The 20,892-nt window shown below is 45.3% G+C and overlaps 4 protein-coding genes across 4 annotated transcripts; 1 reads left to right on the forward strand and 3 right to left on the reverse strand.

The window, feature by feature from the left end:
* Positions 1 to 3,704: 3,704 nt before the first annotated feature.
* Positions 3,705 to 5,966, reverse strand: LOC102705363 (beta-hexosaminidase 2). The gene is made up of 2 exons (XM_040526131.1): positions 5,118 to 5,966; positions 3,705 to 4,698 (listed from the first exon to the last, which is right to left on the reverse strand). The coding sequence occupies exons 1-2, from the start codon at positions 5,938 to 5,940 to the stop codon at positions 3,749 to 3,751; spliced, it is 1,773 nt and encodes a 590-aa protein (XP_040382065.1). The 5' UTR covers positions 5,941 to 5,966; the 3' UTR covers positions 3,705 to 3,748.
* A 1,482-nt stretch (positions 5,967 to 7,448) lies between these two features.
* On the reverse strand, positions 7,449 to 9,807 carry LOC107304586 (L-type lectin-domain containing receptor kinase SIT2-like). The gene has a single exon (XM_015839407.2). The coding sequence runs from the start codon at positions 9,672 to 9,674 to the stop codon at positions 7,731 to 7,733; it is 1,944 nt and encodes a 647-aa protein (XP_015694893.2). The 5' UTR covers positions 9,675 to 9,807; the 3' UTR covers positions 7,449 to 7,730.
* A 2,394-nt stretch (positions 9,808 to 12,201) lies between these two features.
* On the reverse strand, positions 12,202 to 14,592 carry LOC102705648 (L-type lectin-domain containing receptor kinase SIT2-like). Its single transcript, XM_040526061.1, has 2 exons — positions 14,476 to 14,592; positions 12,202 to 14,407 (listed from the first exon to the last, which is right to left on the reverse strand). The coding sequence occupies exon 2, from the start codon at positions 14,365 to 14,367 to the stop codon at positions 12,340 to 12,342; it is 2,028 nt and encodes a 675-aa protein (XP_040381995.1). The 5' UTR covers positions 14,368 to 14,407; positions 14,476 to 14,592; the 3' UTR covers positions 12,202 to 12,339.
* A 2,011-nt stretch (positions 14,593 to 16,603) lies between these two features.
* LOC102713924 (pheophytinase, chloroplastic) lies at positions 16,604 to 20,463 on the forward strand. The gene is made up of 9 exons (XM_006657815.3): positions 16,604 to 16,947; positions 17,091 to 17,183; positions 17,808 to 18,016; positions 18,548 to 18,692; positions 18,769 to 18,841; positions 19,097 to 19,243; positions 19,341 to 19,466; positions 19,825 to 20,007; positions 20,102 to 20,463. The coding sequence occupies exons 1-8, from the start codon at positions 16,676 to 16,678 to the stop codon at positions 19,882 to 19,884; spliced, it is 1,125 nt and encodes a 374-aa protein (XP_006657878.3). The 5' UTR covers positions 16,604 to 16,675; the 3' UTR covers positions 19,885 to 20,007; positions 20,102 to 20,463.
* The last annotated feature ends 429 nt before the right edge of the window (positions 20,464 to 20,892 follow it).

Genomic DNA, 20,892 nt, shown 5'->3' on the forward strand with positions numbered 1-20,892 from the left:
GCAGGGTGGCGGACAGGGAGCAGGGGAGTCCTATGGCTGCGTTATTTAACCATGTACTTTTCTTTCTTAGATTTTATTTAGATTTTAACCATACCTCTGTTTCCAGCGAGTATAAATCCTTTAGGCAGTGTCATCGTGTTGCTGTATATTAGGGCTGTTTGGATCGAGAGATTTTTTTTTGTCTCTTATCATATCGAATGTTTGGACGTTAATTATAAGTATTAAATATAGACTGATAATAAAACTAATTGCATAAATAAATATTTTTTCATTAGATAAATTTTTAAGCCTAGTTAATCCACTATTAGCAAATGTTTACTGTAGCATCATATTCACTGATCATGGACTAAATAGCCTCAGTAGATTCGTCTCGTGAAATAACTCAGAGTATGAGGTGTGTTTTATTAATAGTCTATATTTAATACTTCTAGTTAGTGTCCAAACATTTAATGTGACAGGTACTTAAAAAAAGTTGGGGAACAAACACCCCATTATTACCTCTGTTCTAGAAATAATTGTTTGTAGCTCCTCATATTTGTTGCATAAAAGGATAAAACTTTGTTTTTAAGCAGTTTTTACATGTGAGTTTGATAAAAAAAAGGGGGGGGGGGGCTAAATATATTAGGATTAGGATTTGAAAAGGTAAGAGACAAATGCATTGGGATTTGAAAAGACGAAGAGCATTCTAGTTTAGTATATGTGAGTTATGCTAAAAAAAAGTAGGACTGTTTTTGACACTAAAAATTAGGTCTGTCTGGGGACAAAGTGAGAATGTAAAATACTGTTACATCCATTCCAAAATGCAACAACTATAGGTTGTTTCAGAGATTAAGATCAGAAAGAAGAGAATATAATGTCTCCAAGATTTAAATCCAAAAAAGTGGTTACATTTTGTAACATGGGAATAGTACCCTCTTCCGTTTTCAAGGAAAAACTAACGACTTTTGAAGGAAATGAACTACTTACTCTATTTTAAAATATAACTATTTTTGGATTGTCCAGCACGTAGTAAGGTTGATAAAAAAAAACTAGGATGTCTCTTAATAAATGAGAAATAGATGATGTGTTAGATTCAATGGGGATAAAATAGTAAGAATTTTGAACGGTGAGTGATTGATGGGATGAATATTTTTACCCAACTTTTTAATTTTACGTTATTGACTTTTGGATCTATATTTGACCATTTGTCTTACTAAAAGTTAATATTTATTTGTTATTTTTTATGATTTGCTTTATCATCAAAGTTACATTTAGCATTACTTGTAATCTTGTATATTTGTAAAAAATATTAAGTAAGAAGGATATTCAAACATATATTTAAAAGTCAATAATATCAAATAAAAAAGATGGAGGGAATAACAAAAATACTTATTATGCGGTACCAAATTCAAAACAAATAAATGGTTATGCTTCGGTGCGGATGGGATATTTTTCTAAAAATGTTGTGTTCCGGATATGTCCAAACTCTCACAGTGACAATTCCCTATCGTTTTTTATCTGTAAGGTATTTAAGTACGAGAGAGTAGTTCCATGTGGGAGGCTATACAGACATCTCATAATCCATGTATTTTACTATTTTTATTTTATAATATAATATTTTATAGCATTATCTAAATTCATATATATATATATATGTTCATAAATATGTATATATATATAAACGATATACATGATACAGAAAATTCATGATATACTCCTCGAAACGTCTTGCAATATAAAAATGGAGTACTGTTTCCGGTCTCGTAAGCTAGACGAACAGATTGGCAGCTTCCCTAGCTCGCTTCAATCATTGTTGTTGAATTGTTCAACGGGCTCGTTCCCATGCACGGTTAACTTCTAATTTTCTTAAGCGCATACTTCTCGAATTACTCAATGGTATATTTTTTTACTAAAAGAATATATAAAAATTATTTAAAAAACATATTAATCTATTTTTTAAGTTTACAATAGCTAATAGTATTTAATTAATCGTATGCTAATGACTGTTCTTGTTTTACATGCTTTGAACGCCATCTTACGAACAAGCCCAACATAAGTATACATCGCCATCGACACACCTCGGTACGATTTGCAGGCTTGTGCCTATTGGCTCTCAACTATTGAGCTCCTATTGCTCTTGTCCATTTGTTTTCTTTCTGGCCGTGAAATTCCTGGGTTTGATTTTGAAAATGTTGCCTTTTAGATAAATGAAATTACTAGTCGGATCATGATCGTTCCCCTAAATTTTTATTTTTCATCTGAATCACACCATTTCGGTTTTTTATTCTCACTTGTCGGTCCTTTTGGAATAAGCTTTTGCAGGGCACCAATCCAAACAGGGGGCAACACATATAGTTTGCCCAAACCCAAAAACTTGACATCATTGTTTGGGACTAAATAAAATCCAGGCCATGCTAGCCGATGAAACCTTCAAGAATTCTATGTTGTATTCTGTTCCATTGTTCCATCTAGAAGTTGGTGACCAGACATCAGAACTCTTAATAAATAGCTGTTCATATATACTTAATCCAACTCAAGAATAAACACTGATAGTTCTCGCGAGGCAGGTTACAAACCACTGGCGTTTCATAATTTAAGATGTTTGACTTTTTAGTTGTAACGTTTGATCATTCATTTTATTCAAAAATTTCGTATAAATATAAAAAATGATAAGTCGTGCTTAAAAATCTTTTGATAATAAATTGTTAGAAGCAAAATAGTGATAAGTCAAATATCTTATATTATAAAACGGATGGAGTATTTAACTACACATGATGTTTCTGGTGTCCATGGTCTGGACTGCAGGATCCAAAAACAAACAATCCTTCACTAGATATATCGAATATCTAATCACTGTCAAGACAAGATAACCTGATTGGCAATGCAGCCATGAGCAAGAAACAAGTGGACAAATATGGTTAGCTCTGCAGTATTCCCCTTGTCCTCGTTATTTCTGGGTGTGTCGTTTGCAGTATGTGAAAAGCATCTCATTCTCATCGTCTCATCTACTAACCCCAAGAAAGCTCCATTTTTTCGCTCGAGATATCACTTCACTCACTCACAAATCAGCAAACAGGACTCAAGTGATAGCGCACAATTTCCCACAGGCAAAAAGAGATTGCTTTGGCGCAGAGCCATAGATGCAACAGATCCTTCCAAGCACAAACAACTCTTTCAGGATTGGTACATCAACACTCGAAGTAGTGTACTTTAATCAAATCAAACAGCACAATCAATGCTTTGGAAATTTGGAACCCGGTCCCATGATAAAGCCGGCTTTCAAGGTAGCGGTACAACTCATCCACATTACATAACATGCCGTCCACTTCACATTAATTAAAAAGCAAAAAAAAAAACAAATGAATTGGTAGCAGCAGCAGAAATATTCTCCCCTCTCGCACAATGACAAATAAATAAACCAACAACAGAAAGAATTCAGAGCTCACACTTTTCTGTCCAACTCCAACACGTACGTGTATGATATAAATATAATTTTTATTTATAAAAAATATGTATGAGCCCTCTATTTTTTATATAATACCATTGACTTTTAGATTTATGTTTAACTGTTCATCTTATTTAATTTTTTCTAAATATATAAAATTATAAATCATACTTAAAGTTCCTATAATAATAAATCAATTTATAACATATTATTAATAATTATATATTTTTAAATAAGATAAATAATCAAACATAAACATAAAAATTAATTATAAGGGAATATGATTAGTTGCTGTGACAGTTTTAGGGGTTGTTGCCGGGTGGTTCACCGGACTGCGTTGCACATTCCCGGGCGGGTCCTGCACCAAAGCGGCTGGATGGGCTCCGCGCGGACCCCTCGCCCCACCATGCGGTGCCGCCAGTCGGTGAGCCGGTCGGTCGCCTCGGCGTAGCGCTTCCGGCCGGTGGCGCCGCCGTCGCGGTTGCCCGACCACAGCGCCTCCGCCATCGCCGACGCCCTCGGCCACACCCTGCCGTCGAGCACGGCCGCGTCCACCTGCTCCGTCCACATCGCCACCTCGCCGCCGATCACCAGCCTGGCCTCATCGGCGGTGAGCCCGTACGCGATGTCGTAGTCGTACACGCGCTGCCACGTCTTGTAGGGCCCGCACCACGAGCCGCCGTTGGTGTCGTAGTCGCTCCTCGGGTCGTCGTAGACGGAGTTGTTGCCGACGAAGTCGCCGTGGCCGCAGTCGAGGTAGTAGAACGACGCCGACGAGACGATGGCGCGGTACCCGGCGCGCACGATCAGCCTGGTGTTGTTGGCGCCGTTGTTCCACGTCTGCAGGATCGTCGTCTCCGGCGGGATCGCCGACGGGGTCACGTTCACCGCCTGGTCCAGCAGCACGTCCTCCCAGTACACCGCCGTGCGGTTCCTGGACACGATCAGCGGGTGCGCCGCGCCGACGAGCCGCTCGAGGAGCTGGCTCAGGGTGCCGCCGGCGGCGAGGTAGGCCTGGATGGAGGGGTCCGCCTTCCAGCAGCCCGGCGTGACCTCGTCGGCGCCGCCGTGGTAGAAGCCGTCCGGGAAGAGGGAGGTGACGTCGTTGATGACGTTGGCCACCACCTGGTACGTCTTGGGCTCCAGTGGGTTGAGCTGGCCGGCGCCCGGCTCCGCCGCGAGCCGGCTGGGCCAGTCCGACGCGTCGGGCAGCCAGAACTTGCCGGCGCAGGACACCGCCTCCGGGTAAGCTCCGGCCCACGACGCCGTGTGTCCTGGATTGATTAGTGAAATTAATTGGGCTTCACTTAATAATTATCTATATTAAAGTGAAGATTTATTGGGCCGTAATAGCACTGGGCCTATAACCTGTAATTAGATGGTTAATTACTAGAGCATCTAAAAAGCGTCTAAAATGATCCTTAAAACTTTTTTTTTTGAAATTAAGCTAAAAACATGTTTCCAAGTTTCGAACAAGTTTCTAAGTTTATTCCTAGTATCTACGTACGTCTAAAATTAGCTCTCTCGTACCCTAAATTTAAATCAGAAATATGTGTTCCTAATATAAATTATTTAGCCTTGAGTTTCTTTTGAAAAAAGAGTTGTAATTTTTATTATTTTTGGATGGACCTAATGTAAGATTTAGGAGAGTAAAGCATTAACATTCTTTTGGAAATGCTTTAGTGTTAGTTACCTGGTGAGTCGATCTCTGGAACGACGCGGACGCCGCGGCTCATGGCGAAGTCGACGATGAGCTTGACGTCGTCGACGGTGTAGCGCATGCCCTCGCCGTAGGAGCCCTTCTCGGCGAGCGCCGGCTCCGAGGGCAGCTCGATCGGGAACGACTGGGAGTCCGTGATGTGCCAGTGGAAGACGTTCATCTTGTTGGCCGCCATGGCGTCGATCGTCCGGAGGATGTCGGCGACGGGGAAGTACGTCCTCCCGGTGTCGAGCATCAGCCCCCGGTGCGGGTACAGCGGCCGGTCCTCGACGCGCACGCCGGCGGCGACGAGCAGCGCCCGCTCCCGCCCGGCCCACCACGCCAGCTGCGAGAACGTCTCGAGCCCGCGCATGGCGCCCCACGCCGTGGCGGCGGTCACCGTGGCCGCGCCGCCGGTAGGGAGGATCTCCAGCGCGTACGACTCGTCCACGCCGTGCTGCAGCGGCGCGTGCGGGTCGGAGACGGCGAGCGTCAGGCACCGCAGCTCGGCCCTCCCCCCCGGCGCCGCGGTGACGTTCACCGCCGGCGTCACGAGCGGGCGGTACCGCTCGGCGGCGAGTAACGCCGCGTAACGCCGCGCGGCCGAGAGGAGATAGGCGTTCCCCGACGGGGCGCCGACGACGTGGAACGAGCTCGACACGCGCACGGCCATGTGGGGCTCCGCCCACGACATGTACGTCGGCTTCGGCCAGACATTGACGGGGAACGCGGCGTCGCCTCGCGCTCGCGCCGGCGAGCTCAGCACCACGAACAGGAGAAGCAGCGACGGAAGCGAGGCCACGCTCCTGGTCGCCATTTTGGCGCCTTGGCTTGAGCTGCTAATCTTCGTTGCACCCTCTGATTGGTGGATAAATCCGTGGTTTGGTATAAATAAGTGTGTGTGGTTTGCGTTGTTGATGTGCATTGCCATGGAGCGAAAGGTATTGCCAAATGGTTCTTTCGTGGCTACTTGTCCCCTAGCATTCGTCCGTATCTTAAAACCGCATTCTGCCCAACATTTCTGTTTCTTAAATCTTGGGGTTTGGATCGCATGCGTTTCATACGAATATACGATGCTGGCCTTGTAATTCATGATGCCGTTTGGCTTGGAGCTTTGTGGTATCTTATAAATCAATTCGAGATTAATTGTTGAGTTAGTTTGACGCGTTCATATCGTCCTGAGAATGCAGTCCCAGTTGTACATTCGCAGCGTTGAGGATAACTGAACCAGTAGAACAAACAGCGGAGAGCCGGACTGTTTTTTTACCACATAGGCCGTTCGGCATGGGTATAATTAATTATTAAAAATATAAAATAGATTAATATGATTTTTTAAAATAACTTTCCTATATAATTTTTTTTAAAAAATACACCGTTTAGCAGTTCGAGAAGTGTACGCATGGAAAACGAAGAAGATAAGTTAACTTAGAGGGGACAGCAAATGCGGCCTAGTTGAAGATCCATCGGTTTGCTTTAGGTCACCTAAATAGTCAAAAAATTGATGAGATGAATTAATATAAGATATATCAACTAACAAATATGTAAATTTAAATTCAACATCTACAAGTTATAAAAAAACTAAAACTAGTGTATGCACATTCACAATCATATTTGTTATTTTTGTTATAACTTGTATAAGTCAAATCTGAACCCATGTTTGTGAAGTGATATATCTCATATTAATTATTATTATTATTATTATTGTTATTGTTATTATATTTTTAACAATAATTAGGTAAGATGCAAGAAACAAGTAGATGTCCATTGAGTGCTAAAAAACACTTTCGCATGAAGAATTTGTCATTCGTGGAGCAGATTCTTGGACGGCGGATGCAGTATGGAGTCGGTGCGTACTTGGTTTGAAAATAGATTAAAATCATTGGATGTTGTGGAAATATTGGATGGGAGAGAAATCATATGATCTACTGCCTCCGTCTCATAATAACTCTATTTTTTAGTTTTTTGATACAATATTTTGACTGTTCGTATTATTTGAAATTTTTTGGGATTAATATTTTTATTGTTACTAAATGATCAAATATGAATAGTACTTGATGCGTGACTAATTTTTTTTAGTTTTTTATAATTTTTTTAAATAAGACGAATGGTCAAACGTTTGACATGGAAAAACCAAAAAATGAAGTTATTATGAGACGGAGGTAGTATTTTATAGGAAACCAACCCCGTAGATGTATTTATAGAGTATATAGGAGATAGAAACTTAAAGTACAAGATAAATATTATATCGTTTCTCTTTAGGATTATATATTTATCTCTAGAGTTTCTATTGGACTCTGTTATCTCTAACCGTATGCATCTATATCTCTAACATTCGCTCTTAGTTGTAATGGGTGCAAAGTGAACGTTTGTAGTTGGATTTGAAATTTTGTGTTTCACCATCTTCTATTCTTTGTTACACCATCATCAATTGCATCTCTGTTGGACGGTCCTACATCTTAGTGAATGTGTCTCCTTCTGTATCGTTCTGATCCTCCGTCTTGTTGACTGTATCTTCTTCCGTGTCGTCTCTTGTGCGAACGTTTGCAAAGGCGAAACAACAAAGCTTGTTATAAGCAGCTCCCAATCAAATTAATTACAGGCCAAAACTCATCTCCCCTGTGACAAAATGGTCATAGACGAGGCACCAGACACAGTGCCAATGCTCGTCACCGATCGGCCGGCCTCCGACACGACATACGAATCGAACCCTTCGCTCTGCATCGTCGCCATCACCCTATAGCTCACGTAGCTCGGCGACAGGTCAGGAGTCGGCCGGCCGCCGCCACGCTCGAGGTACTGCACCGCCTTCCGCATGTCCGGCCTCGCACCGGGGAGTGGGTGCGAGCACATCAATCCTAGCCTCAGAACGAGGGCCGCCTCCTCCGCATCGAACTCCCCCGCCGCCGCCAGCCGCGGATCCACCGCGCCGATGATCGAGCCGCTGCGGTGGTGCTCGAGCACCCAATCGACCAGCACCACCGCCGCCCGTTTCTTGTGCTCATCGGTGTGATGATCGATTGGCCTCCGCCCGCAGGCGACCTCCAGCAGGAACACGCCGAAGGCAAACACGTCCGTCAAGGGTGTCGCCTTCCCCGTCCGGACGAGCTCCGGCGCTAGGTAACCCATGGTGCCAACCACGTGGGTTGTTTGCGGGTCGGTGCCATGGTCGTACAGCTTTGCCAAGCCGAAGTCACCTAGCCGGCCGTTCATCGTGCCGTCCAGGAGCACGTTGCTCGCCTTTATGTCTCGGTGGATGACCACCTGCTCCCAATCTTCGTGCAGGTACAGCAAGCCTGACGCGACGCCTTTGATGATCGAGAACCTCTCGGCCCAATATAAGGTTGTACCATTTCTCTCATGCAAGTACTTGTCGAGACTACCATTCACCATATAGTCATAGACCAGCAGGAGTTCGTCCTTGCGACGGCAATAACCTAATAACTGCACGAGATTCCGATGTCGAAGGCGACCAATGCTAACCACCTCCGCGACGAACTCCTTTATGCCTTGTCTCGAATCATGTGAAACCCTCTTCACCGCGATCTCCAAGTTGGAATCTGGTAGCACCCCTCTGTAAACTCTCCCAAAGCCTCCAACACCGAGCAAATTTCGTTCCTTGAACCCGTCGGTCGCGTGGAACAGATCCCTGTACGCGAAACGGTGTGGGCCGAACTCGTCCTCCCAGTCTTCGCGCACCTCGGCGAAGCGGCGTCGCCGCCGCACGAGGAAGAAGACGGCGGCTAGAGCTGCTGCGACGAGCAATGCGGTGGCCAGCGGAAGCACGATGTCCAGGGCCTTGGACCGGGGCTTCGGGCCGAAGCGCGGCAGCCGGGGAAGCTTGGAGAGGTCAAGGGGAGGAGCTGGCCCGTCGAAGCTGAAGCTCCAGCCGAGCACGTAGTGGTGCGTGAACACGACGCCCGTCGCCGACGAGAAGCCGACGTACATCTCGTCGGCCATGGCGGTGGAGAGGTCGATGGCTTGGGAGAGCAGAGGCTTCTTGGGCTTGGGCACTTGCATGGGAGAGAGCGTCACGTTGAGCTGCTTGGCCTGGCCGTCGTAGTCCACCCACACCTGCATCGGCTTGCGGCTGTTCAGCCTGAGGTCCCGGAAGGCGCCGTCGTCGTCGTCGCCGTAGTAGCCGGCCGGCCGCGCCTGCAGCGACACGAGGCTGTTGACGTCGAGGCCGACGTGGTTGCTGCTGATGTCGCGGAACTCGGGGTTCATGATGGTGTCCAGCTCGACGGCCAAGATGGCGCCGCTCGCCGTGCCGTTCGTCGCGTTGAGGAGGCCCAGGTACTGCCCGGCGTTCGCCGCCGAGAGGTTCGCCGTCGGCGCGGCCACGAACGCGAGCCCGTGGTCGCTCAGGCCGTCGTACCCGGACACGATGGCGAACACGAAGCACGTGGAGAAGGACCGCGCCACCACCGCCCCCGCGGATGACTCGCCGAGGAAGCGGAGAGGCGCCGGGTGAAAGGCGTGCGCTTTCGCCTGGTACGTGGCGTTGGTGAGCGCGAGGAGCCCGCTCGACGTGACGGCGGCGAGGCCGTCCATGGTAAGGTTCGCCGCCGCGAACCCCTGGTACGCGAACTGGCCATCGCCGTCGCCAGCCGCGGTGGCCGAGCGCACCACCACGTTCCCCGAGCTCACCACGAGGAACAGAACGAACCGTGCGGTAAATTTCGCAAACATATTCTCCTTTTCTTCTGACAAAACTTCACCCTAACGCCTTAAAATTGTAGCATTGGGTAACAAAAAGACTGTTCGGTTTGTGATCAACTGATTTTGGGTGGTGAGTGAGTGCGAGCTAGCGCTGCACAGAGTCAAGCCGGCCGGGCCTGCCAAAAAAAAAAAAGGCCGGCCGGAGACTGGAGAGCTGAAAGATGCAGACTTGCCGAGACAAGGACGTGTTTGGCAGCAGCAACCGGGCAGCTAGTTAGCCGGCCGGCGACCATGAAAACCCAGTAAACTTTCGCGGATGGATTACTGAATTTGTCAATTTCAAGTTGTCAAAAAAAAACAGTGTCACATTTGTCCCGTGCATCTAACTATCGTTTTTGCGGAGGGATCTTGCTAGCGATGGCTGCAGTCCGCGTGCGTTGATAATCCTATCCAGTTGTAAGCATCACTGCAGGGCGACTGCAATTTTCATGGCCATGCCTTGGTAGGCGCCGTGGCCTGCTGGGTAAGAGGTAAGACCACTCGCTCCCCGTCCTGGTGTTTCTCTTCGATCGGGTTAATTTTTCCTACATTTGACGGTGACTGTTTTACTAGGTTGCTGGCTTTTCTTCCTATTTTGGTTTCTGTGTATACTTATAAGTCAAAATTTAATTTTTTAATGAGTTAATTTTAATGTTTTTTATTATAGTTTATTCTCTAATTTTGGTATTTAGATCCCAGCGAACACGTATATAAAAGTCCACTTTTACTATTGATCACACATTTGATTTTTTGTTTTTTCTGTTAAACACGTGTGTAATCCATGGGGGAGAGCATGTATGACCTTTTTAACTTACGTGCACATCTTCAAATTATCATTCAACAATAGTGACTGGAGTTGATGGATGAAATTTAAATTTTTAAACATTTGATCACTAGGTGGACCCATAAAAGTTAGGTTCGTCCCGTGATCAAATGTTTGCAAATTTTAATTCCATTAATCAAATCTGGTCATTATTGTTGAATGATAATCTGAAGACATGTACACAGGTAAAAAACTCCATACATGTCTTCTCCTCTAGCCTCTATACATTGTGCGCGTGTTTGACAGAAGAACAGAAAATCACGTTTGATCAATAGCAAAAGTGCAAAAGAAATATTGTGGTCAGAGAGTAGGAGATTATTCAGAGATTGTTTTACCTCTTCCAAAGGACTCTCCGTTTTCCCTTTACTTTTCTGAAGAATCAACGGACTTGGTGGTTGTGGACTGCTCAGCTGCTAGCTGCCGTTTTGGTGCTGGAGCCTTTGTTCTTACGCTACTAGTTTCAACGAAGAAGAACGAGAAAACGAGGAGCAACCACTCTAGCCGTCAATTCCTGGCTGCGATTTTCGAATGATTATGGCAACCAAAGGAGAAGATTCTGGCCATTGTTATCGCGGTCCATGGTTTGATAAATTTATTTGGACACTTGAATTGAGGGAGATGATTTTAAACTATATCATGGAAAAGGATAGCTGGATAAATAGAAACTATAGGACGAGACTTCTCTAACTTACTATCCCCCAATGCTTTATTACAACGGGAAATATTGTAGATGCATGAAAGTTCCTTGTGATTAATGATGTTAACGCCCAGTGCGGAGTGTAAGATTCCTTATAGACATTTAGTAGCGTGCAATATATAATATTATCTCTGTTTCTGTTTTAGATTATAAGATGTTTTTACTTTTACAAGATTTATATATTAGCCAACATATATGTTTTGACTTTTACTAGATTTATTAGTATCTAATAAAATCCAAAACATCTCAGAATCTGTAACGGGAAAGTAGTTACGGTCCTTAGTACACTAAATTTGGCATCTCTTGGTGTATTGGTACCTCTCGATATCTACTCAAGTACTAAAAAATTGTTATTAGGGCATATTCAACAATAGAATCCACTGTGGGCTCTATCTCAAGCCACGTCAACAACAAGAGTCTATTTTAAAATGATACATACGAAGGTAGAGTCAGGTGTGGTCTCTTTATTAATGCAATAAAATATTTTTTATTAAGCTAGTTTGTTTTTTATACATTCCCATACAAGAAAGTTTCCTTTATTAAATGCTAAGAGTCGACTCTAAACCGTTGCCATGCATGACAACAGCTTTTCTCTCTCCTTTCTCCATTCACCAAATTTGCTTACGTGGCAATTAAGAGAGTCAGTTAAAAGGCACCTTTGTACGTGCCCTTATTTGTTATATTACTGTTTAACTTGCTTTGTTATAGGGTATCAGAATTCAGTAAAGATCAAGACACAAGAATTTCTATTTCAGAGTAAACGAGAACAAAATAGTTACAAGGAAAAAAGATATGGTTGTTGAGGAGGTAAAATTCCTCTTCCTAATATAACACATATTATCTTCTTTTTGAGGTAATATAACACTGTTATTCTCTGTTAATAAATTTTACAGTATAGAATAAGGTACCATTTGGTACATCAAGCACGGCAAAATCACCTAAGTCTTTGGTTACATGGTTACACTCCCTAACTGCAACTCTGCAAGTACCCACCGCTATCACCTTCCGCCTGAGATATCAGAAATGGCACCCGCGCTCGCTGATGAGACGTACGAAATGGCGTTATGGTTGAACTCCCTGCTGTTGTACATCCGCTCCAGCGAGGCGAAGCTAAGGTACGCCGGCGACAGGTCCGGCAGGGCCACGTCGCCGTCGAGGTACTGCGTGACCTGCCGCATCGTCGGCCTCGTGCTGGGCAACGGATGCGAGCAGAGCAGCCCAAGCTTCAGAGCCAGGGAGATCTCGTCGGGATCGAACCCGCCCGGAATCCGGGCATCCGCCGCGTTCATGAGCGACCCCTTGCTCCACTGCTCGGTGACCCAGTCCACGAGCACGACGCGGCCGCCGCCGTGCTCGTCGTCCTGCTCGATCGGCCTCCTCCCGCAGGCGACCTCGAGGAGGAACGCGCCGAAGGCGAACACGTCGGTGGATGGGGTCGCCCTGCCGGTGTGCCCGAGCTCGGGGGCTAGGTATCCCATGGTGCCGACCACGTGTGTCGTCTGCGCGACGGCCCCGTGGTCGTACAGCCTCGCGAGGCCGAAGTCGCCTAGCCGGCCGTTCATCTCGCCGTCGAGGAGCACGTTGCTCGCCTTGACGTCTCTGTGGATGACGACGTGCTCCCAGTCCTCGTGGAGATACAGCAGTCCGGATGCCACTCCTCTGACGACGTGGAGTCTTTGAGGCCAGCTCAGCGGGCGCCTACCTCCGTCGTCGTAGAGGTATTTGTCGAGGCTACCATTTGGCATGTAGTCGTACACCAGGAGAAGTTCGCCTTTGCGTCGGCAGTAGCCGAGCAGTTGCACGAGGTTGCGGTGTCGGAGCCGTCCGATGCTCGCAACCTCCGCGACGAACTCCTTCATCCCCTGCCTCGACTTGTGTGACACCCTCTTCACTGCGACGTCCATGGCGGACTTGCGGAGCACGCCGCGGTACACGCTTCCGAACCCTCCTGTCCCAAGCAGGTTGTCTTCGTCGAATCCCTTGGTCGCATGAAACAAATCCTTGTAGGAGAATCGGTGTGGCCCGAACGCGGCCTCCCACTCCTCTCGCAGCTCGGCGTACTTGGCCCGCCGTCTCGCCATGGCGTACGCCGCGACGGCCACCGCGAAGACCAGCGTCGCGGACGCTATGGGCAGCACGATCTCCAGCGTCCTTGGCCGTGGCTTGGGCCAGGCCGGCGGCAGCGGCGGCAGCGACGAGATGTTCGGCGGCGGGGCTGGCACGTCCAGCGCGAAGCTCCAGCCGAGCACGAAGTGGCGCGAGAAGAGGATGCCGGTCGCCGACGCGAACCCGACGTACGCCGCGCCCGGCGCCACGCCGGAGAGGTCGACGCTGGCCTGCAGCAGCGGCTTCTTGGGCCTGGCCGTGCCCAGGGGAGCCATGGCCACGGTGACCTCCGTGCTCCCGCCGTCGTAGTCCACCCACACCTGCATGGCCTTCCGGCTGATCAGGCTCAGGTTCCGGAACTGCCCGGTGCCGTCGTCGTGGTAGCCGGCGTCGGCGGCCTTGACCGACGTCAGGCTGTTGACGTCGACGCCGACGTGGTTGCTGTTCGGGTCGTGGAACTCCGCGTTGAAGAGCGTGTCGAACTCCACGGCGAAGACGCCGCCGGCGCTCCGGTTGCCGACAGCGCTGGTGCCGTTGAAGAGGCCCAGGAACTGGCCCGGCAGCGCGGCAGCGAAGGCGTCCCTCGACGCGGAGACGAAGAAGGCGAGGCCGTGGCTGCTCAGGTCGGCGTACTGCCCGAAGATGGCGAACACGAACGTCGTCGAGAAGGACCGCGCGGCGCGGAGCGGGAGCGGCGACGGGTGGAAGGCGTGGCCTTTCATCTGGATGGAGCCGTTGGTCAGCACGAGGAGGCCGCTCGCCGTGACGGCGGCCGAGCCGTCGACGGTGAGGTTGGCGCCCGAGAAGCCATCGTACGCGAACTGCAGGCCGTCGCTGCCGCCGGCGGCGGCGGCGGCGCGGCGGCCGGCAGCCGCGAGGAGCAGGAGAAGAGTGATCAATCGGAAAGGCTCAAGAATCATGGCTTCTGCACCACCTTCGCAGCCAGCTTGTGTGCTTTACCTATATATATATATCTGATTGAAATATTTGAACATCAAATCGATTGCAGAGAGGAAAATTCTGGGAACCTGCTGATTGACTGAACAGTGAACACGCCATATGCTATCGGATAATTCTTCTGTCCTGGCGTCCGAACCGGAGAGGAAAATCGGACGCTCTCCAGCTGAGCTAACCTGAGGTGCATGGGCAGATGCGCTGATGGCCTGATGCCAAAGAACGGAACAGCCAGGACCGCGGACCGCCACAGTCAGAAGCCCAGAACCCATTTTCAATGTTGAACACCACAGTAGTCAGTAGCCATTAGCCAACAACCAATTAGACTTCAAAGAGTTCTGTTTTTAAGATCGCGTTCTTTTACACAATATTTTTTTCTCGGTTTTTCATCCATATTTTCCAACTAGTGAACGATGTATTTTTTATAAAAATAATTATATATAGAAGTTAATTATCCCATATTTGTAAAGTAGAGTTTTAGTTCTATCATTTCTACCACTAAACAAGAATCACAAAAATCTAAAAATCTCTCATTTACATTTTTCATCTAGCAAAAGGAGTGTATGTTTGCTATTTGTCGATCGCTTAAAAAATTTTAATTTATCAATTGAATTTCTTATCCATTAGATTTGCTTGAAGATTTGTGCTGGTTGTCCACATGCTAATTTGTTTGGTTCCCTTTGTTACAATTCGATTTCAATCCAACGTCAACGTCTTGCAGAATCGATTGATGGGTTCGGTTTTTCGAGCGATTGATTAATAGGTGGCCTCAAAAGAGCGCAACCTAAATTATTTACCAGATATAGAACTGATTAAATCATTATATTTATTACAATTAATATAATATATCTTAATCCGAAGCAACATTTTTTTTTTACCTAGAACGCCCCTTGGGGTGCAGAATCAGTACTTGTATATATAGATAGATGTAGACATGTAGTGGTACAGAGGTTTTATATATACTAGTCAAATACTCGTGCTTTGCTATATATTTTATGATATGTTATCAAATTTTTGAAATGGTCACCTTAATTTGAATTTATATGTAGATATTAATCTATATTTAACTAGCTTTTAATATCAAGGAATTTGAGAGACAAACTATAAAACTACAATGAGGATAGGACCACCACCACTACTCATTTTTACAATGAAAAGTGTAAAACACCCTCATTTTTTTTGTCTTTTATTATGATCATAAGTTAAAATTTAAAATTTTAACCTTAAAGTTAATTTTAGGTTTTTTATCGTAGTTTATTTTAGCCTTTACTTTTTTCTGTGACACACATAAAAGTTCTATTCATATTTTTTAATATGTCGTTTGGTTTTTTATAAAGAAAAAGTGAAACGTCGGACTTCACCTTTAACAGCCTGACACAGCAATAGTGTACGACTGCTTACATTCACGTCCTAACAAAATAGTACAAAAGATTACAAAGCCCAATAGCAAGTATCGGTGAGATGCTGACTCCTAATAATAGATGTCCAACTGAGATAACAATAGTTTGGAGAACTTTAGGTTCTGAGAAGTGCTTAGTATCTGGTTTCTGAGAATCTAGAAAAACTCTTAAACTTAGCTTCGGGATTCTTAGTTCATTTTGCAGAATTTATAACTATAAATTCTCAGAAGTTATGGACCGTTTGAGGCAGCTTTTGTCAAAAGCAGTTTTTTTCAAAATCTGGGAGAAGCTCCCCAGTATCGGGGTGTGCAGTCTGCTCCGGTCTATACTACGGACCTGTTTGGGGGAGCGTCTCCCAGCTGTAGCTTCTCCTAGAAGCTGCCTCAGACGGTCCACAGCTTCTGAGAATCTGTAGTTACAGATTCTAGAAAATAAACTAAGAATTCAAAAGCTGGATTTAGGAGCTTTTTTAAATTCTCAGAAGCTGACTACCAAACAGCTGCTTCTCAGAATCTAAACCTCCCCAAACAGGCACTACGTACCGGATTAGAGACACACGGGGAGCGGAGCCCGGCCCAAACAAGGTGGCCGCCTCACCTCCACCGATGTACCGCGTCGGCCCAACAGCCACCTCTCGGCCCACCCGTCCACCGGCGTCTCGGCCCATCGAAGCCGCCTCGTCCTCGTCCGCACCGCGCCCACGCACGCACGCGACGCTCGCAGCCGTCCACGCGGCGAAACGCCGAGCAGACATGTCACCACCACCGCCGCTTCCTCCCACCGATCCGCCTCGCCTCGCCTCGCCGTCTCGTGACTCCACTCTCCACCACACTCCACGGCCGTCGCTCGCTCGCTCGCGTACTTGCAGTTGCGGATGGCGACGAGCGGCGCCGCGGCAGCGGCACCTCCTCCCGTGTCCACCTCCCTCTCCGCGCGCCGCCGCGGCACGGCTCGGGCTCCCGCCGCCTCCTCCTCCTCCTCCGGCGCCGCTTCGTCCGCGCGGCCCTGGAGGCGGCCCGGGGCGCGGGCGCGAGCGAGGCTTCTGCGCGTGGAGGCCTCCTCCATGGCCGACCCGGTGGAGGAGAGGCAACCCGCGGCGCCGGCCCCGGACGCTCCGTTGGAGCCTCAGCCCCAGGTACGCACCAGGTAGGCACACGTCTCCATTCTACGGTTCATCCTGCGGTAGTTACACTGAGTTGTTTTGCTGATGACATTTTTAGCTTACATAGTTGCAGTTGCCCTGCTTATTTATTTCTAAACTATGATTTCGTTTCTCTTTTGCTGCGTAGCATGTGGAATTGGAAGGGTTACAACATTCGTTATCAATACGCCGGAACTTCTGGCCCTGCATTGGTTCTAATTCATGGCTTCGGAGCAAACAGGTGCATGGACATTCTATTTCTTATCTGCAAGCAATAGTTGATTTATTTTCAATGATCAAGCCAGATGAAAATCTTTTCGCTTATGCTTAGTCTTATAAGCGAAATTTGAATTCTAAAACTTTAATTTTGGAGTTGATTTTACGGTTCTTCGTAGCTTATTTTACAACATTTGCGTTTTAAGAAAAGTCGAGCACACGGACATAAAAGTTTTAACCACAAATTAATTTTCGGTTGCTAATAAGCCATACAGCTTATTCTTCCAATAAGCCAAAGTGCCAAACGCGTTTAAACCATGGCAGTTGACACTGCAACCTGCTATTGTTCTTTGGAGACTTGTAAGATGTAAAGTTTTAGACTTGTAAGATGTAAAGTTTTAGGGAAGAAATGCTAGACTTAATATTTTGAGAATTTGTTGTTACTGTCTTACTGATTGCAAGTAATCCATAGTTTTTGTTGGTCTTTAAATGTTGATTTTGTGATGAAATTTCAAGCTGCATGCCTGCATCGTTTCTCTAATAGTTTGATACTTTGATGGGACTTTGTTTTTAAAGCATTACAGTCCCATCACTTCTCTTAGCAATCATGTACAATTCCCCTCTTTTTTTTCTTTTTTTTTTCTGTCAGTGACCATTGGCGGAAAAACATTGCTGCTCTTGCCATGACATTCCGAGTGTATGCGATTGATCTAATTGGTTATGGATATTCTGATAAGCCTAATCCACGTGAGCTTGGTGAAAGCTTTTATACTTTTGAGACATGGGGAGAACAGCTGAATACGTTTTGTGCTGAAGTTGTTAAGAGTGAAGCTTTCTTCATATGCAATTCAATTGGAGGTATGCTTTGCTCCATGCTTACATACTTGAACCGCAATGGATCAGAGTATGCTATATGTGTAACTACTGGATTTAGCAGAAGTCATGTTGCTTGATGTAATCCATAAGATTGAGATCTTCCAAAAAGCACATTTTTTTTTTAAATTCCTCCCTTGGTCATTACAGAAAACACATTTGAGAATAGGGAAACAGGAGCGTAAGTGATGTCCACGCTTGTTTAGTAATGTACTAATGCTGTTCTTATATGTTATTACTGTAGCGCATAAGTGCATGATGTTGTTCAAAATTATGGTGATATCATTATTTTATTTTACTAGCAATGTGCTCATGCATTGCAATGAAAATTAATTTTCATTATACTAAAGTTTGATAGCCTACTAACTAGTGTCCAACATGAGATGATTTTTCTTACATGTACCTCTAAATTTTGAGGGGAGGTTCACGAGATATATGTCATTGACGAGTAGCTGTATGCAAAGAAAAAGAATTTAATTATCACTTGTAATGTGTTTATTAATTGTTGTCTTTCAGGGCTTGTTGGTCTTCAGGCAGCTGTCATGGAACCTCAGAAGTGCAAGGGCATCTTTTTATTGAATATTTCACTGAGGATGCTTCATATCAGCAAGCAGCCATGGTTTGGAAAGCCTTTCATCAAATCCTTCCAAAGTCTGCTACGGTAACTCAGATTTCATAGTTCGTTGTGGGACCCAAGTGCTCTACTTGCTTATTATGATGGCTTGGTTGGCTTTTAGGAATACTGTCATCGGGAAACTGTTCTTCAATGCTGTTGCTACACCAGAATCTGTGAAAAACATTCTCTGTCAGGTATATACGGTAATCTATGTAACACAATATTCAGGATTAAGATCCCAAAATTAAGTAAGAGCCACATAACTACCTTACACCAATGATCGAATGCTGTGAAAAGAAAATATGGATTTTCCTTTCAAATGAAGCATGTAGATTCTTTGTTGTATCATCTTCAACATACAAAACCTTTTTCCTTTATTTAATTTGTACCATAATTGTAACCTTTTTTCCACAATGTTTTTTTCCTAATTCTGATGGAATTCATTTCAGTGCTACCATGACACATCTGCAGTGACGGACGAACTAGTTCAGTTTATTCTGCAGCCAGGGCTTGACCCTGGTGCTGTGGATGTATTCCTTGAGTTCATCTGCTACTCAGGAGGTCCTCTACCTGAAGAATTACTTCCCAGAGTGAAGGTTAGGTTTCCTGTAGTTCTGTGAGTGATTATTCACTCTTTTTTAGAGCTTATTTTGATTATATCAACTCTACATGAATTTGTTTTTAATTTTGCAGTGTCCAGTTTTGGTAGCTTGGGGCGAGAAGGACCCATGGGAGCCTGTGGAGCTTGGAAGAGCTTATGCATCGTATGAAACTGTTGAAGAGTTTGTTGTCTTGCCAAATGTTGGACACTGCCCACAGGTCCTTTAACAGCTGAAATCAGTTGACTAATTATTTCATTGCAATCTGCATTGCTTTAGCTACATTATATTTGATAAATTGGCAGCTACTCTCTCCGTCCCAAAAGGACTTTATTTTTGTTCTATCTCACATATACATATACAAAGCTATAAAGACTAGAATGCCCTTCACCTTTTCAAGCCATAATGCATTTGTCCCATACCTTTTCAAATCACAATGCATTTGTCCCTTACTTTACCAAATCCAATGCAATAATTGTTCAAAAATGAAGACTTTATCGGATAAACAAGAGTAGCTAAAAATGATTTTTTTTTTGAGACGGGGATAGTAAATGATTTCTTTATAATTTTCCTCGCAGGATGAGGCACCTGACCTTGTAAATCCACTTGTTGAATCATTTGTTATGCGCCATAGTTAGCATATGGCTGGGGCTATCTCTTTTTATTAAAGCTCTTGACCGACTAAAATCTTTGGTTTGCTGGAATATGGGAATAGTTATTTTATCTCAGGATATCACATGGTCCATTCTTTGTAGGCCATGGTAAGTGTTTCTTTGGCAATACAGTCAAAAGTTTTTGTATAACTCAGTAACTGACTGGAAATGTAATGTTCAATTTTGTTAATGTGCTTTGCAGCACTTGCATGTGAATATTGGTTGTAAACGCACTCGATTGATTGCGTTTCAAGACATGATGAAGAACTCTTATTGGAGTGAACAGGGCATCTGTCTTCTCAACGCAGAGGGGTTAGTACTCAGTACCAGCAGCATGGATGTTTTATTCTGTTAAGCTATAATGAAAGTAAAGGAAAATTCAAAAATGTGAAATTTCCACTATTTCCTCTCTCTGATCATTCTTGTAATCTGTACGATATGTATGTATATGCCACTAGTGTTAACATTTTCCTCGGTAAATTAATTTGCTTTTGGCCACACTAAAATCTTCGGTCCGTTTCCGTTCACGGAAACTTTGAGTCCAAATCCTCTACAGCACTGCTCACTAATATGTGGCCACACAGTTTATACATCCACCTGCAATACTGCAGAGTATCCCATTTGAGAAAGTTTACATCTTTATGCTCCACAATTCAACTTTGCATGCTAGCCGAGTGGAGTGGCCATCCCTGCTGAGCTAGCTAATTTTTCGTTTACGAGCTGCCTCCTCTTGGTTGGGTTTGTCCAAAATATGTCAGTAATGAAAACCAAATAAAATTGAATGTAGTTTGCACTTGTTCAATATGTACCCGCAGTATGCATGTTCAATTTCTATCTGCGGTATGCCTGTCATAATCCGTGAAATATCCACATTCAATGTCCCAAAGAAAGGGATAACTTGATCCCAATATGCGACGTAAAAAAGGAGCTGAACTAAAATTCACTGTAGCACAACTTAGTGGAGTGATGTCTTTCATCTTATCTGGTTCTTTT

The sequence above is a fragment of the Oryza brachyantha genome, chromosome 7 (genome assembly GCF_000231095.2).
Source record: "Oryza brachyantha chromosome 7, ObraRS2, whole genome shotgun sequence".
NCBI lineage: Eukaryota > Viridiplantae > Streptophyta > Magnoliopsida > Poales > Poaceae > Oryza > Oryza brachyantha.